General features: G+C 42.0%; 1 protein-coding gene across 3 annotated transcripts in view; it reads left to right on the top strand.

Annotated features, from left to right (window-relative positions):
• Positions 1-13,891, top strand: part of arhgef10la (Rho guanine nucleotide exchange factor (GEF) 10-like a) — a 105,405-nt gene that overhangs the window by 5,408 nt on the left and 86,106 nt on the right. For 2 of the 3 annotated variants that reach the window (XM_076743138.1, XM_076743154.1), the window contains exons 2-6: positions 2,074-2,367; positions 4,637-4,664; positions 10,770-10,930; positions 13,107-13,202; positions 13,290-13,417. In XM_076743138.1, the coding sequence (XP_076599253.1) occupies positions 2,079-2,367; positions 4,637-4,664; positions 10,770-10,930; positions 13,107-13,202; positions 13,290-13,417 (702 nt within the window). In that variant the 5' untranslated portion in view covers positions 2,074-2,078. The remainder of the gene's footprint in view (positions 1-2,073; positions 2,368-4,636; positions 4,665-10,769; positions 10,931-13,106; positions 13,203-13,289; positions 13,418-13,891) is intronic. The other variant, XM_076743146.1, reaches the window with a different exon arrangement.

The following is a 13,891-nucleotide window of genomic DNA, read 5'->3' as shown; positions in this document are numbered from 1 at the left end:
ACGGTTGCTGAGGTTACCTGTCACTTTGCTTCTGATGACGGCCTTTCAAGTGAGAAACTTTGGGGGTTCAGTGTTGCATTGGTGTTAGCAAGCTGAACTTTTATTCAAGGCGCCAGTTGATCGTAAACTTGAACTTATCAGGTATAGCTCCATGATCTCAGGGCGCTTCTAAGCGTCCCTCCAGTGGGCGCTCATGAAACGTTGGTCCGTCAGCATGGCTTTCATCTGTGGAGGTGTAGTGTAGTGGCAGTAAATCTCAATAAATCATACGCTGATGCTTTCTGTGACGTTCATCCAGAGAGGATGCTGCTGTCTTCTGCGATGAAATCCTCCATCTCTTACCACAGAGCGCACAGCCATGGCCCAAATGACCTGTGAGCTAATCAGTACCGCAGTGACGAATGGAGAAACAATGCTTTCTAAGGCTCAACAGAAGTTTTCCCTCCACAAAAGAGGCTTTGTTGATTTGACCAGCGAGTGGGCCGACTGGAAAAACTGTGTTTGTGGTACAGAGGAGGCGACTGGGTCCAAAGGCCGCAGTGGTATATCGTCCTTGTAAACAGGCAGAGAATTGATTTCTAAAGAAAGTATCAGTGCTCCACATAACTTTTATTTCCACTGTAATTTAAAGACACTGTTCCTGAACCGCAGTGCTAACAAACATCCTGCGCAGATTCAGCTGTCAGCAAGCTGTAGTAGAAGATAACAAGAACCATATCTGACATCATGACAGCCCTTGTATCCAGGTTAAACAATAAGCGCTGACAATGAATTTCACAATCCACAAGCCTTCCAGGGCTGTGTTCCCGTGCAGCCGGCCCACGTTGGGCCGCCTCCGCGCCGTGCTGTCATTTTCCCAAAGGAGCCTGACAAACTGCCCCATCAGGCCCAAGAATGTTCCAGTGTTGGAAGCCGTTCGGCGCTCATCAAAATGCAAAGCAGATGCTGGGCGCAGGAGTGGTACGCTAACATGTACAGAAAACAGCGCGTCATAGAAAATACCCACTTTGTGAAATAATGAAACAATTACCGCATGCAGCATTTTAATAGCGTGAGGGCAAGTGTGTCAGGGAAAATTTCCATTTTGTCCTGAAAATATGCGAACAACAAATCTAATTTACATGATTACAGCTGACAATTTACATGTCCAGATAGTTCTCGAGGAGGCATCATGGGTCCAAAATCACTGTAAGACATACTGTGTGGGTCTGTGTTGATAAACTTTCATTGCTTTTTAATTAAGTCCTAAAATGTCTTGTCTGTTGTCATACCTGTTTCACTGATAAGACGAGGTGAAATTAGCCTCTCAGATAATTGAGGTCTGTAATGTTATGGAACATGTTTTTGTCAGTGGGGGTGCGGATATCTTAATTAATCTGCCAGTAAGACTCGTCAGACTCTTTGATTTAACTAATAGTCTTGTTAAAGGCCATATGTTGTGTTTACACTGCTGGGATTATACTGTTTGTCTCTCTGCGCACCTGAAATATGCAGCAGGTGTAAATGCACGTTACTGTAGTCAAAACAGTTTGAAGTTTGAGAGTTCAGTTCAGCGTATGGAACAACACTGATTTTTATCTTAAAGGTATTTTACATGCGTCTGTTTTTGTTAAGCAGCTTTGGGTGTTTATAAAGACCAGAGAACCTTCCAATCCTGAGTCCAGTTACCTTTTTCAGCCTTCATCAGAAGAAGGTGGAAGTTAAGACAGCGCTCTTAATGTCAGCACTGTCGAAGTAGCACATTAAGGCTCGAGCAATAACTCCCAAGTTCATATTAAGGGCGGCTTATTATCAGATGCAGGAGAACAGACTTGCATTAGAGCAATATTTCAAGGGTTGCGAATCCCTGGAGAAAGAATAAACATTATCTAAACTTCATTATTAGGGGGATTATTATCAGAAGATTAAGTGTTATCATTCTGTCATTCAAAGCCTGAAACTGTAAACTTAACGTTTTCAGGACTGAAACCTTTTTTGATGATGTGGCATCAGTCATTTTTTCATCACAGGCGTCACTTTCAACTCAAACTTGGACAACTCATTTTGTGTTTACACTTGATTTTTTTCTTTCAGGGATTATGTCTACTGTGATGTCTCAGCCGCCGCCGAAGGAGGACGAAGAGGAGGAAGATGAGGAGCAAGGGGAAGCGTTTTCGTTTGAGGACAGCGCGGATGAGGAGAAACTCCAGGATGCTAAAGGGATCAGCCCTGACTCCAGGTCTGCCCAGATGTCAAGAAAGGAGGGCAGTGAGACATCAGACGGTGCAGCACAAACAGGCACAGACAGCACTCAACTTGTCAGAATGTCGCCCCCTGCTGGACAGGAGGGCACCACCACCAAGGAGGTGGCTTCAGCGTCTACACCAGGTAACACATTTTCATGAATAATGTATATTTTATTAAACTGGGGCTGAATCAATCGTGGTTATTCACTTGCAGAGATGATAGAGCTCTTGGTCAGGACAAATTATTATTATTATTATTATTATTATTATTATTATTATTATAGTTTAAGCAATTAGCCTGTTGGCTCCTACAAAACAGCAAGTAATCACTTCTTGCATTGTGGGCTGATTATGTGAAAATGTTTATTCCATTAAATTAAATATTACATTTAAATTACACATTTTAAATTCGTTATGCAGTTATCAGTGGTGAAAGAAGTTCTACCAATACTTTTTCAGTATTTTAAGGAGCCACACTCAGTCCAATCTTCTGTATTTAACAGCTGTGGACATAGAAAACGAGTCAACAAGCAGCCAGTCAAGCTTTCGAGGTGTCTAAGCTAACATTAGGCTAACTGACAGTTAACGGCTAGCTTAGCCTTGATGGCAAGTCCGATCATTTACAGCGAACCTGCGGGGTTCAAACTGCCTCCACACTCTCTACAAAACTACCGGAATATAGGCAGTGACTTGCTTGCCATTTTAGACGACGCAGTGTAACGTAAATATCACGTACGCCGACTCACCGGAAGCCGTATTGCAGCTTTTTTGGGGCGTAAGCTAGCCGCGTTCCCCACAACAGCAAATTCTACATTATGCTAAGCTAGCAAGTGTGGAACAGCCTGCGCAGTAAGTAAGAGTATAACCTACAAAATAACGTCAACGTCTTCGTCCAACTCCTGGTAAGACAGCAAACAAGACACGAAAAATGTCAGAGTATTAGTAACTGTGGAGTTAAATGAATTAACGTTAAGTTTGAACAGCTATTAATTCATAGAAGGCATTATTAACGTTAGTGGAAAGTGAACGTTAGCTTGCTAACTTTAACGCTAACGTTGGTCACAGTGGTATCAGGCACGGTTTTATCAATTTATAGTGTTAAGTTAAAGTCTTATTTCTAAGATATTACACATTTCATGTTTTGTTTGATATGTATTCATGGTTACCGATAGAGTTGGAATTATTTGTATGTTATGTACTTTTTGTTGTTGTACAATGACTCATTAGCAACAAATCACGTTTCACAAGCTGATAATATGTTTTGGATTGATATCTTAATATGATAGCTAATAGTAAATTGAAAAGTATGATAAGTATTCCTGAAATGTTGCTGAGTGGAGAATAAGTATAGCAGCATAAAATGGAAAAAGTGCCATAAAATGCAAATAGATCCCTTCACACCTCACAGTAGAGACATGGCATCGTGGTTGAAGTTGCTGTACTGTAACTAAAACCCACAGGCTTCATCCTCTCAACATGTGCGCTGTCATTCAGCGGCTGCTGGGCATAAAACTGAACCATTACCTACTTAGTCACTGTACAAGAATCTGTCTTTGTTAAAACAGATTGGCTCTAAATTGTTCATTTTATGTTTCTTCTTGAGTTAATGTAATCTGATCAGTTTCCCATAGCCGCAGACTGTGAGTGACTTCAGCCACTTGTATGTGGTTTTAATCTCCACTTAACAGGATTTGAATTTTGACTGAGGCAGACAGGCATAATTGAGCACAGTTAACTTTCCCCTTAATTGGATGAAGTTGTGTAGATATACATGCTATGATATATTTACTACCTGGCTAATGTTTCCAAGCTGGCCCTGGTAATTAAACGCCCAGATAAAGAGGGAGATTTAGGTCTTGGAGAAGTCCTGTTGGACAAAGTGAAGTGATTAGTGCTTAATTAAAAAGCTTTTTTACCAAGTCTGTGTGCGGTAATCCGTTAAGTGGGCTGTGGAGATGCATAGGGGAATTCCGGGTGTTGATAATAGTGTGTAGTGGAGGTCTGTTATGCAATCTAGGGCTGAGAGCAGCAGAGGCTCAGATCCCTCCCTCACCAGATGACTTGAATTTACATGGTGGGACCCAAAGGAAATCAGTCATGGCATGTGTTTAACAGCACCTTCCTTGTGCATACCTTTGCAGTGAAAGTACAGAACAACCATGCAGAATCAGTTTTTAGTTGTAACTACCTTACATCATCTGCTTAATCACCCCAGATTTAGGTGTACTCTGCGTATGCGCGTGTGATTTAGTTTTTGGCAGTAAATGTTAGTGAAGAGAGACTATGTGATCATAACAGAAGTCTCTCAAACTGTCTTTAAATTCTGCCAAAGTTGCATTTGTCATTTTTCAAGTTGTGTCTTTGTTTTGGAATAGTTTGTCTCATGGTTGCTGTTTTTCTTATTTTGACAGATGCTCCAGTTAATGAATCACCCAACTGGTAAGTTGCTTGTGTGATTGCTATCACGGTATGGGGAAAATGACTAAAGGGCGGTGGAGAAAGTAAATCTCACATCACACCACATCAGTGTTATGTCATTGTGTCTGAGATAATGTCATGCTCACACTCCATCCAAACACACCACCACAGTGGATATGAGATAGATGTGATGCTACGCTGCATGTATTTGTAGAACTTTTAGGTGCCATATGGCATGTCATACCGTCCGTGACAAGGGATAGTGTCAAGTATAAAGTGATGTTGCTGGTACAATTCTAGAGGGAGCTCACAGGATTACTTAATCCATGATGAAGCGTACTGTTACTCAGTGCTAAGACGAACTTAATTCAGTTTAGGTCAGTTTAAGTCATACTTTTCCATGTTACCCTAGTGGTAGGTAGCCATCCAAACAGTGCTGGTTTTCTCTGCCTTTTTTTTAGATCTTTTTCACAGCAAACATGTCAGACTTTTCATTGCAGCAAAATCGCAGTCTTAAACAATAGCATTGATGGTTTAATTCAGTAAGTGTCCGTCTAAGCCATTCCAGTGAGCTTGTATTTAAAGTACCAGGGACACCAAAATGAAATACTGCCTGAATTAATGTTATTAAAGGTGAGGTGAGTCATTCTGGAGAAAGACTGTTGATATTCGCTGAATTTGAAATTTGCTGAATATCTCCTCACTGTCCGCTACCTGTGTGTTCTGTGAGTGTGCTGAGAAAAATATCCAGTTTTTGTACCCAGCTATGGTAAGTAGTTCAGACAGAGCCACGCAACACTATTCCATCCAATCAGCAACTGGTGGTGTTCGTGCTAGTGCACAGGAAAAGGGGAAGTGGAGGGGGGGCTGCAGGGAGCGAGAGGGACGATAAATCTGGCAAAGCTAACGCGTCGTTGCATTTTGAATAAGGAGAGCTGGCAACATCAGCAATCTTTCTCCAGAATGACTCACCCCACCTTTAACTGCACCTGTGCTTCGCCTGTTGTGACATGCAAAGATATCTGCGGTGAAAAAAACCTATGAAACTATTTTCTACGGGTGAAATAAGTGTGAAGTGATTATCGACTGGGACGTCGCTCCTGGAAAGACATGTTTCCGTTGAGTATGTCAGATTTCAATTTTGAGTGCTTTGAGTAGCACAAATGAAATTTAATTCATCTTCAGTGTGTTCGGGTTGCAAGTTAAAAGCCCTGCACACCTATTGAACACCCACACAGGTGATTTCAATTATTTTGCCTGATTAGACCTCCCTCAGGACTGTGTTGCACTTATCATTCCCAGCAGTACATGGAGTCTGGTCACCTCACATAATACCCAGCACAGGTCTGCCTGCTTTCAACCTGAGCGGCGGTCTGAACAGCCAGGGTAACTGAAAACACCTGTGTGGGTGTTCAGAGCCTGGAGGAGGCAGATATCTCAAAACACTGGGACATAAAACTGAAACAGACTGCGCAGGGGTGTCTTTTCTTTTATTTTCTTGTGACCTGTGCGAAGTGACAGCGAAAGCTTATGGAATTTATGAATGAGGGTTTCTGTGTCCACATATGGGAACATTGAAATTCAGCTGATAATCAAAGGCTTTATTATTGATTGTGTGAACTGAACTGTAGTCTCAGTGAACACTTCTGGCTGAGTAGGTGTGTGAATGAAGTGACCCCAATCCTGGTGCAGTCACACAGCATTTTTCATACATCCAAGAAGACAGTTTGCTTCAAGGCCTCGGCACAGTTCACGATAATGTGATAGTTTATTGATTCCTCTAAGGCATCTTTTTGCCTGCCTCCCCCCACAGGGAGGTCGGCAGCCAATGTCACCCACAGAACAGCAGCCCTGGAGCTGATAGACAGAGACAGAGTTTTTCTAAAGGATACTTTAGCTTGCTATCAGTCAGTTTGAACCCCGGCTCTCCATCTGAAAGGCAGCCATCCTGCTTCGTGCCTTTAGCGATCGCAATCCCATCAGTCAATATGAAACAAAGTGAAATAAACACTGAGATGCTGTTTCTAGCCGCAAAACTTCTATCACCTTTACACCACAGTAGTTCAGGGACACAGACAATGATAATATACTAAACAGATTTTTACATACTCTCCTTGTTTGCTTAATCTTATGAGATTTACTGTAACTTTATTAGCTAAAACAAACCTTAAAACTATTTCACTCTGGTTCAGATCTTATCAGAACTATTCCTCTCCAGCCTCTCTGACCCACATGATGAAGCCTCGCAGGGGCCCTGATTTTGGTGAGGCCCCCCACCTGTACTCTATAGGAAGTGTGCTCAGAAACCTCTACTGATAGTGCACTTCAGGGTTTTGGATCCTGTGGGTTTTCCTGTGTTGAAAAGAAGTGCCTGTCCTTGTGCACAGGTGTGAGCGTGTGTATATGTGTGTGTCTGCTGTGTGCTTTTTGTGTGTGTGTGTGTGTGTGTGTGTGTGTGTGTGTGTGTGTGTGTGTGTGTGTGTACAATAGAGTTGCAGTGAGGTCTTGGCAATTTCTCATGCAGGGAGATTTCTGCTGAGTGCACATTTCCACTTTGGTTTAGTCAATAGTCTGCCTTTTAAAGAAGAGCTATCAATAGCATTTTCCACCATCAAGGTGTTAAGACTGTCAGCACATCCACCAGATCTGTCAGCAGTTTTAGAATAATATTGCCAAAATTACTTTGCGATTGTTGCTGCGAGAAATACGGGTTTTTCTTAACACTGCAATGACAGCACATCAGCTCGTTACAGCTATTAGGCTAAAGGCAGCATTTCTCTCCCGCGAGCTTTATATGCGCGCCAGTGTTTGATGCCAGCATTTACTTCTCACTTCACTTTTTAACACTTGACAGATAGTTTTCATTAAACGCATCACACAGAACCATGGCGATGAAAAGATTGACACAAAAGACACCATGACAACGTGGTGTGTATGTGTGTTTTACACGAGCCTTGGAGAGCATTACTTGACGACAACTGTTTGGTTTGAGTTCACTTTTTTACCCTTTCGCAGCCTCGCAGAGCTCCACATTTTTCCCTTTTGACAAAACTCATCTAATGAAGCTCACAGAGCACATTTGTTTTTCACAGGCACTTTTTTATAGACCCCCCTCACACTGTTGTACACGCCTCAGTTGGATGTGAAAGCACAAGAAAAGGGTGAAGCTGTAAAGGCATTAAAAACAAATATATGTCTACAATTATAACGAGAAGCCATGAGCCAAATACTTTGAGAGCCATCTAATTGGAGGGGGTCACGTACAGAACAACTTTGGGCAGTAACAGTGGGTGCATCGTGGGAATGGTTCAATGTGAGGAGGAGTGGGCTGTTGTTTATGGAGGAGATTTATGACCTGAGGACAAACAGAGCTCCATCAGTATGGTCAGCACAATGCGTGCGCGGTTACAAAGAACAGCTATGCTCCAGAGAGACCAGGGGGCAAAACAGGTAGAGCTATGGCGGGTTGTGCTGCCCTGGCACTCGAGCTGCCCTGGCACAGTAGCTGAAGGGAATGGAAACAGATGGAAGTGTGAGATTTGCATTCAGGCTGCTTCTGCTGTAGGCTGTGCTCTGCCTCAGGCTATGTCATTTGCATTGAAAAATGATTCCTCCTTCTCTCCTTGAGCTATATGACTCGCTGGGGCTTATAGGCACAGATAAGTTGTGAAGGGGTGTGCAAAGATATGCCTGGATCGATAGCTGCACTGCTGAAATCACTCACACCTGATGTGAATGCATACAGTCATGCAGACGAGCTGTATACTGCCGTTGTTCTTGCTCCACTCTTTTCCCACACAAGCAATTTTAATGACAAGAGATCAGTTTATCACAAGCAATGCAATGACAAATAGCTCCTTATTCTGTTTTCACGTGGGTTGAGATCGCTTTTGGTCTTTAGATTGAGATGAACGATCCAGCATAAAGAATGCGGCAGAGTAATGCTTTAGAGGCTTTTGCAGCTTGACACCACCGCAAATCCAAATGGTTGCTATCAGTAGCTGTAATTTGACATGTGAGCATGGCTTTATGTCTACTTCCAGATATGTGGTTGGCATTTATAGAACAACAGGGACGTGATGCAAACACAACCTTAGTACTATATGTATATAAAGTTTAGAATGGTTACAATGCTACATTTGCAACTACACGGTTATATTTATGTACAGGGTTATATTAAAGCGTCTAAATTGTTCTCATGTGGTGAATCTGACATATCAGTATTCTGTGTCTGGTAACACAGATGCTGCAACCTGCCTACTATTATTTTTTGATCCTCGTCTGCTCTGGGCATGCTGTCCTTTCTTTGTGACTCATAAAATGTGGTTCACCTGCCTCTGCACCGTACAAGAAAAGATAATGGTTTGCAAGATTGTCGAATACACATAGTGTCCTTCCGTTGCCACTTTAATGCAAAGTAAGAGTGTGCAACAGCTACAAATTAGAGCATTTTGGTGCACATTATTTTCCTGGCATGTCTTGTTTGTCTGCGAGTTGCCCATCACTGTGAGTGGCTGCTGCTGCTGGCATTGTGAGCGCTGCTGAGGTGTTTAGCAGAGGGACAGATTTAATTAGCGTAGATGGGTCTCTCCTACACGCTGGGTACAGTCATATTATCAGTCATGTGGGGGAGGACAATCCCTCACTGGCAGCATCAAAACAAGCCATGTGATAGCTGTGTCAACAAGATTTTCCCCTGTGATGTCAGAGTCTGTTTTTAATAGCTGGTTCAGGGTATGTTTTCATTCAAAAAGCCAGCGGTGATTATGGTAAGCCCACAGGCATGACAGATAATGATTTGACAGTGCTCAGGGGCAAGTTTAGTAACTCAAGTAACAAGCAGTAGGTGTGATTTTATATATATATATATAAATATATATGTGTATATTTTACAAATGTGGTCTCGCAAAAGTTCTTCTGAATAAGTGGATCAGCACAACTTATCTCACATACGGCTGAATGTTTAGAACATTTTGCTGTTTTTAGATTCACTAAAGGTCCTGTGTGGGTGGAAAAATTCCATGACCAAAGGGCCAGTTTATTGTACATAGAAAATAAATTAATCAAAAATAAAGAAAGCACTTAGAGAACCCATACCTCCTCTGAGGCTGAATGATTTTCTAAATGTGTTATTTGATGATGGAAAATGCCTTTAAAAGGTTCAATCTGTATCCGACTCCACAACCGCATCAAAATACACATAATGGTAGACGATCATGGACTTAATGTGCTTTTTATTTCCTTTCATTTCATTTTCAGTTAAGTGTAGTACATCATATGAAAATGATAAAAAAGGTTAAAAATGCCCCATATTACAATCCTGAGTTATACTAGATCCACACTGTGAAAAGCATCCATGGGGCTGAACAATTAGTCAAAATGTTATTAAAACCTTAATATGGCCAAATGCAATATACAAATCGCAGGAGCTGCAGTTTTTTTGGTGAAGTTAAAATGTATCACAACAAACCATCATACCTGAAGCATTGTAGAGCTACAGAGATGCTCCAGCTTACACATCATATTCTCCAGATGTGAGGGAGCATGCTTGTCTGGTGCAGACCCCGGCAGAAATCACATCTTCAGCATTTGAATATTTTTTTTTCAGTCATCACAGTATGATTTTCTTTGGCTTTTCATTCAGTCCTAGTCTCAGAGTAAGTATCATTCTAGCTAAAGATATCTCAATACAATTATGTGAATGAAAAAGTGATCCAAACAAAGGCACCAAAAAGAGTGTATTACCCAGTATATGAGATGAACCATCTCAGCTGAGTTATACTTTGCATGTGGATCAAATTAACACCAAAAATGAAATACTTGTTCCTTGATCCATGGCCTCACTTTTGTCCAGAGTTTATTGAAATCTGTAATTCTGAAGGCAGACATAGCACAGCCTCCATGCTGGAAGTGACACTTCACAGCTGCTCCTATGGAAAAGCAGCAGCAGTACGTGTTCTGTCAGACTTTAGGGAGTGTGCATGTGCATGCTTGGATAGCAAGGAACTATTTTGACCCCCACCTCCAGCCACTCTGCCTCCCCTTCCTCTCACTGAAATGAGCTCATAATGAGGGACACAGCACTCAGCGTTGGTTTAACTGTGCTTACATTTGGGTATCTTCCAGGGCTTCGGCAGCAGCGGGGCCCAGCACCTCAGCTTCTCCTGTGGGAGAGGAGCTCCGGGTTCTCCCTGCGGTGCCGTCAGCTGCGGAGACGCCGGCTTATTCTGGAGACCGCAGCAAAGAAATCGTGAAGGAAAGTTCCGCCTCCAGGGACACCTCTGAAGGTACAGAACTAAATTATATTGACAGGGAAGTGATGCACCTTATATTGTAGATCAAGGGTTCAATTTCAGACCGAAAAGATTAAACCTAAGCTTGCCTTGGGATTTAGGCTCATTCCACCTATGTATTATAGTGTTCACATGGCGGACAGATCTGTTAGAAAACCAATTTGGCCTCCAGAGTCGCATAAACAGCACCGTGGACCACACCATAATGACACTGGCAATATAAACTGTATACAAGTATTTTGTTAGAACTGCACATTGCATCTCTTGACCTTGATCAAAGGTGGCAAGAACACCATATTACAGGCGGACGGTCATCTTACAGTTCATTGATTTCTACAGTGAAAGTGGCCAGACGCACATATCTATAGACACATCCATGAGCACGAATACACACACGCCCCGTTCAGAAACATACCGACACAATACACACTGACTCACACACACATTCTCTGCCATGATTTGATTTCTACACAGACATGACATGAATCCAATTAATTCAGGATGAGGATCAATAGAGACCATTTCCATGAGGGAAAATTGCTTTTGGATTTCGACTCAGTCAGCAGTGCTGCCATTATTTGAAGGTGGCTCAGAAATGAGAGATGTAAAGGAGCCCTGCAATGCTGCACGACATTTTTTACATCGCACCCTTCTGATGGATTTTCACACGCAGGCCTCTGCTATCGTTTTGAACGTGTGCAGTGTATTTAAAGTGACTGAATAATACAATTATATTAAATCTCTCTCCAAGATGTCTACAATTATAATACAGAAAGTGGAAAAGCAAGCTGACTTAAAACGAGTTAAACGAATGCTACTTTCACGCTGATCTTTATGAGAAATCCATTACAGCCATGTTTGTGTTTTTTACATTTGGTAGTTTTTACTTTTAGTTTTTCCAATGCCAGACTCCTGCAAGTATTTTGCATATGTCTCACCCTGTCTGTTTACTGTGTATCAGTTTGACCAAATGTACTTTATATGGATCATTATGAATAATTAAGGGTTTCCTGTTTGTAAAAGCAACCAACCTGACATTGATTTGCAAATGTTTTGCTGGGATTTTTTTCTTTCACATTTTTAACAACTAGGTCATAATGGCAGTGTATTTTTTCGATTGCCTGCGGTGTCGGTGTGAACTATGAACGAGTTTATTGTAGTGTCATTGTGTTGTTGTAGAGAAAAGTTAAATAAAAGTAAGAAAACAGAGTGAGGAACTTCTGGTTTACCATGTTTGAAATAACAAGGCGTGTTCCCAAGAGGCCCAGCCACTTTGCAGATATGCTGATAGTCAGGCTGATAGCCCAAATCCAGTTGTTTTCCTCTCTATTCAGAATCCTTTCTGAATGCACAAACATAGAAAAGTGAGCAAAATATAAAGAACATTTGTGTAGTTAATCCTCTTTTGTAGAAAAAACAGTTGCTCTTTGTTCATCTCCTGGATTCTGTCCAAGGTTATTTCGAATTTTAGACTGAACACTGCTGAATAATCCATGACAGAATACACATCTGCAATCAGATTAATTGAAAACAGTGATTGTTGCTGTTCGGGGCTTAGGAGAAAGTGTTGCAGACAAATCACAGTTTAAAACCAAATCAATAAAGCTCACTGAGCTAAATTAGGCTGAAACACTTTCAAAGCAGTTAATGACAAATCCTGCCAAGCGTGGAGATAGAACGGGTCAATAGCTCAAACAAGCTGGATACAATCATGTTGCGTCACATGGACAAAACCATTATGGCAACATGTACAAGTGATGTGCCAGATCTGCCTGAGGAAGAAGACCTTTAAATGCAAATGATACAATAAGTATGGAAATATTCAAAGGCTGTGTAAATTCTAGAAGGCTTGAAGATCTGGCGTCTTTTATCTGTTCTGCTTTGCCAAAAGGATTCAGGCAATGTAGTTTAGAGCTGTGTGTGTGTGTGTGTGTGTGTGTGTGTGTGTGTGTGTGTGTGTGTGTGTGTGCGCGCGCGCGCGTGTGTGTGTGTGTGTGTGCATGTCTTTGAGTGTGTTTTCTGGGGAGAAACGTAAAAGAATGATCTTAACAACAGGACGTGCAACTATCAAACAAAAGTTGAGGAAAAAAAGATGGAAGACAGGAACCGCTCTTTTTCCCATTTAAAAGCAGTGCTTGTTTACTTTGATGCGACTGGTTTTGTTTGCCAGCTGTATGTGTGGCAGAAGCTGAGGCGCAGACGGTGGAGGCTTCAGAGGTGATCTACGACGATGTTCCAAGCGAGGACCCCCTCTCCCCTGATGAAGGTCAGCAGCTGCGACACAATCCCGTTTGTTCAGGATGTGTGTCTGCTCATGAGTCGTCTGATGTGTAATATTTTGTGTGTTTGGCAGATATGATATATGAAGATGTTCAGAGAGACAGTGGTCCTGTGGACGCAAACAACGGATGGAGCTCCAGTGAGTTTGAGAGCTACGACGAGCAGTCTGACAACGAGACCAAACTACCTACACGGAGCAAGGTAGTAATGATATGTGTGTGTGTGTGTGTGTGCATGCCTGATGTGTGTGTTTATCTCACGCAAATCATCCCCTCTGTTTATTCTGAATAGCTTCATGACCGGCCAGGTTGTTTTGGTTGGTTTCCAACACTTAAAAAAGAATCAAGGAGAATATTTCATGTCCTGCTCCTGGAGTGCAGTTGTCTTTATTAATGTATAGAACTGGAAGGAAACTATAAAGAACATGAAAAATGTATAACAGGCTGTCTAGGCTTTATACTTTCATTGTGGGATGAAAGTAAACAAGAGGCATTTCTGTTTGAAAAGCCTCAGATCTCCTTGCCTCCTCTCTGCCAAGGATGCTGTTCATCAGTGTTGTGCTGCATGGCTACGCAGTGCCGCTCTTCCACATGATGGCACTGTGTGCACATTCACATTGTGCTGCATTTCCTTTATGCTTCACCGGCCTTACACGTGCATGCACCGTTGCAGGCA

The sequence above is a fragment of the Chaetodon auriga genome, chromosome 2, assembly GCF_051107435.1.
Source record: "Chaetodon auriga isolate fChaAug3 chromosome 2, fChaAug3.hap1, whole genome shotgun sequence".
Lineage (NCBI taxonomy): Eukaryota > Metazoa > Chordata > Actinopteri > Chaetodontiformes > Chaetodontidae > Chaetodon > Chaetodon auriga.
Note: the sequence above shows the minus strand (reverse complement) of the source record. Positions and strands in the feature narration are given on the sequence as shown.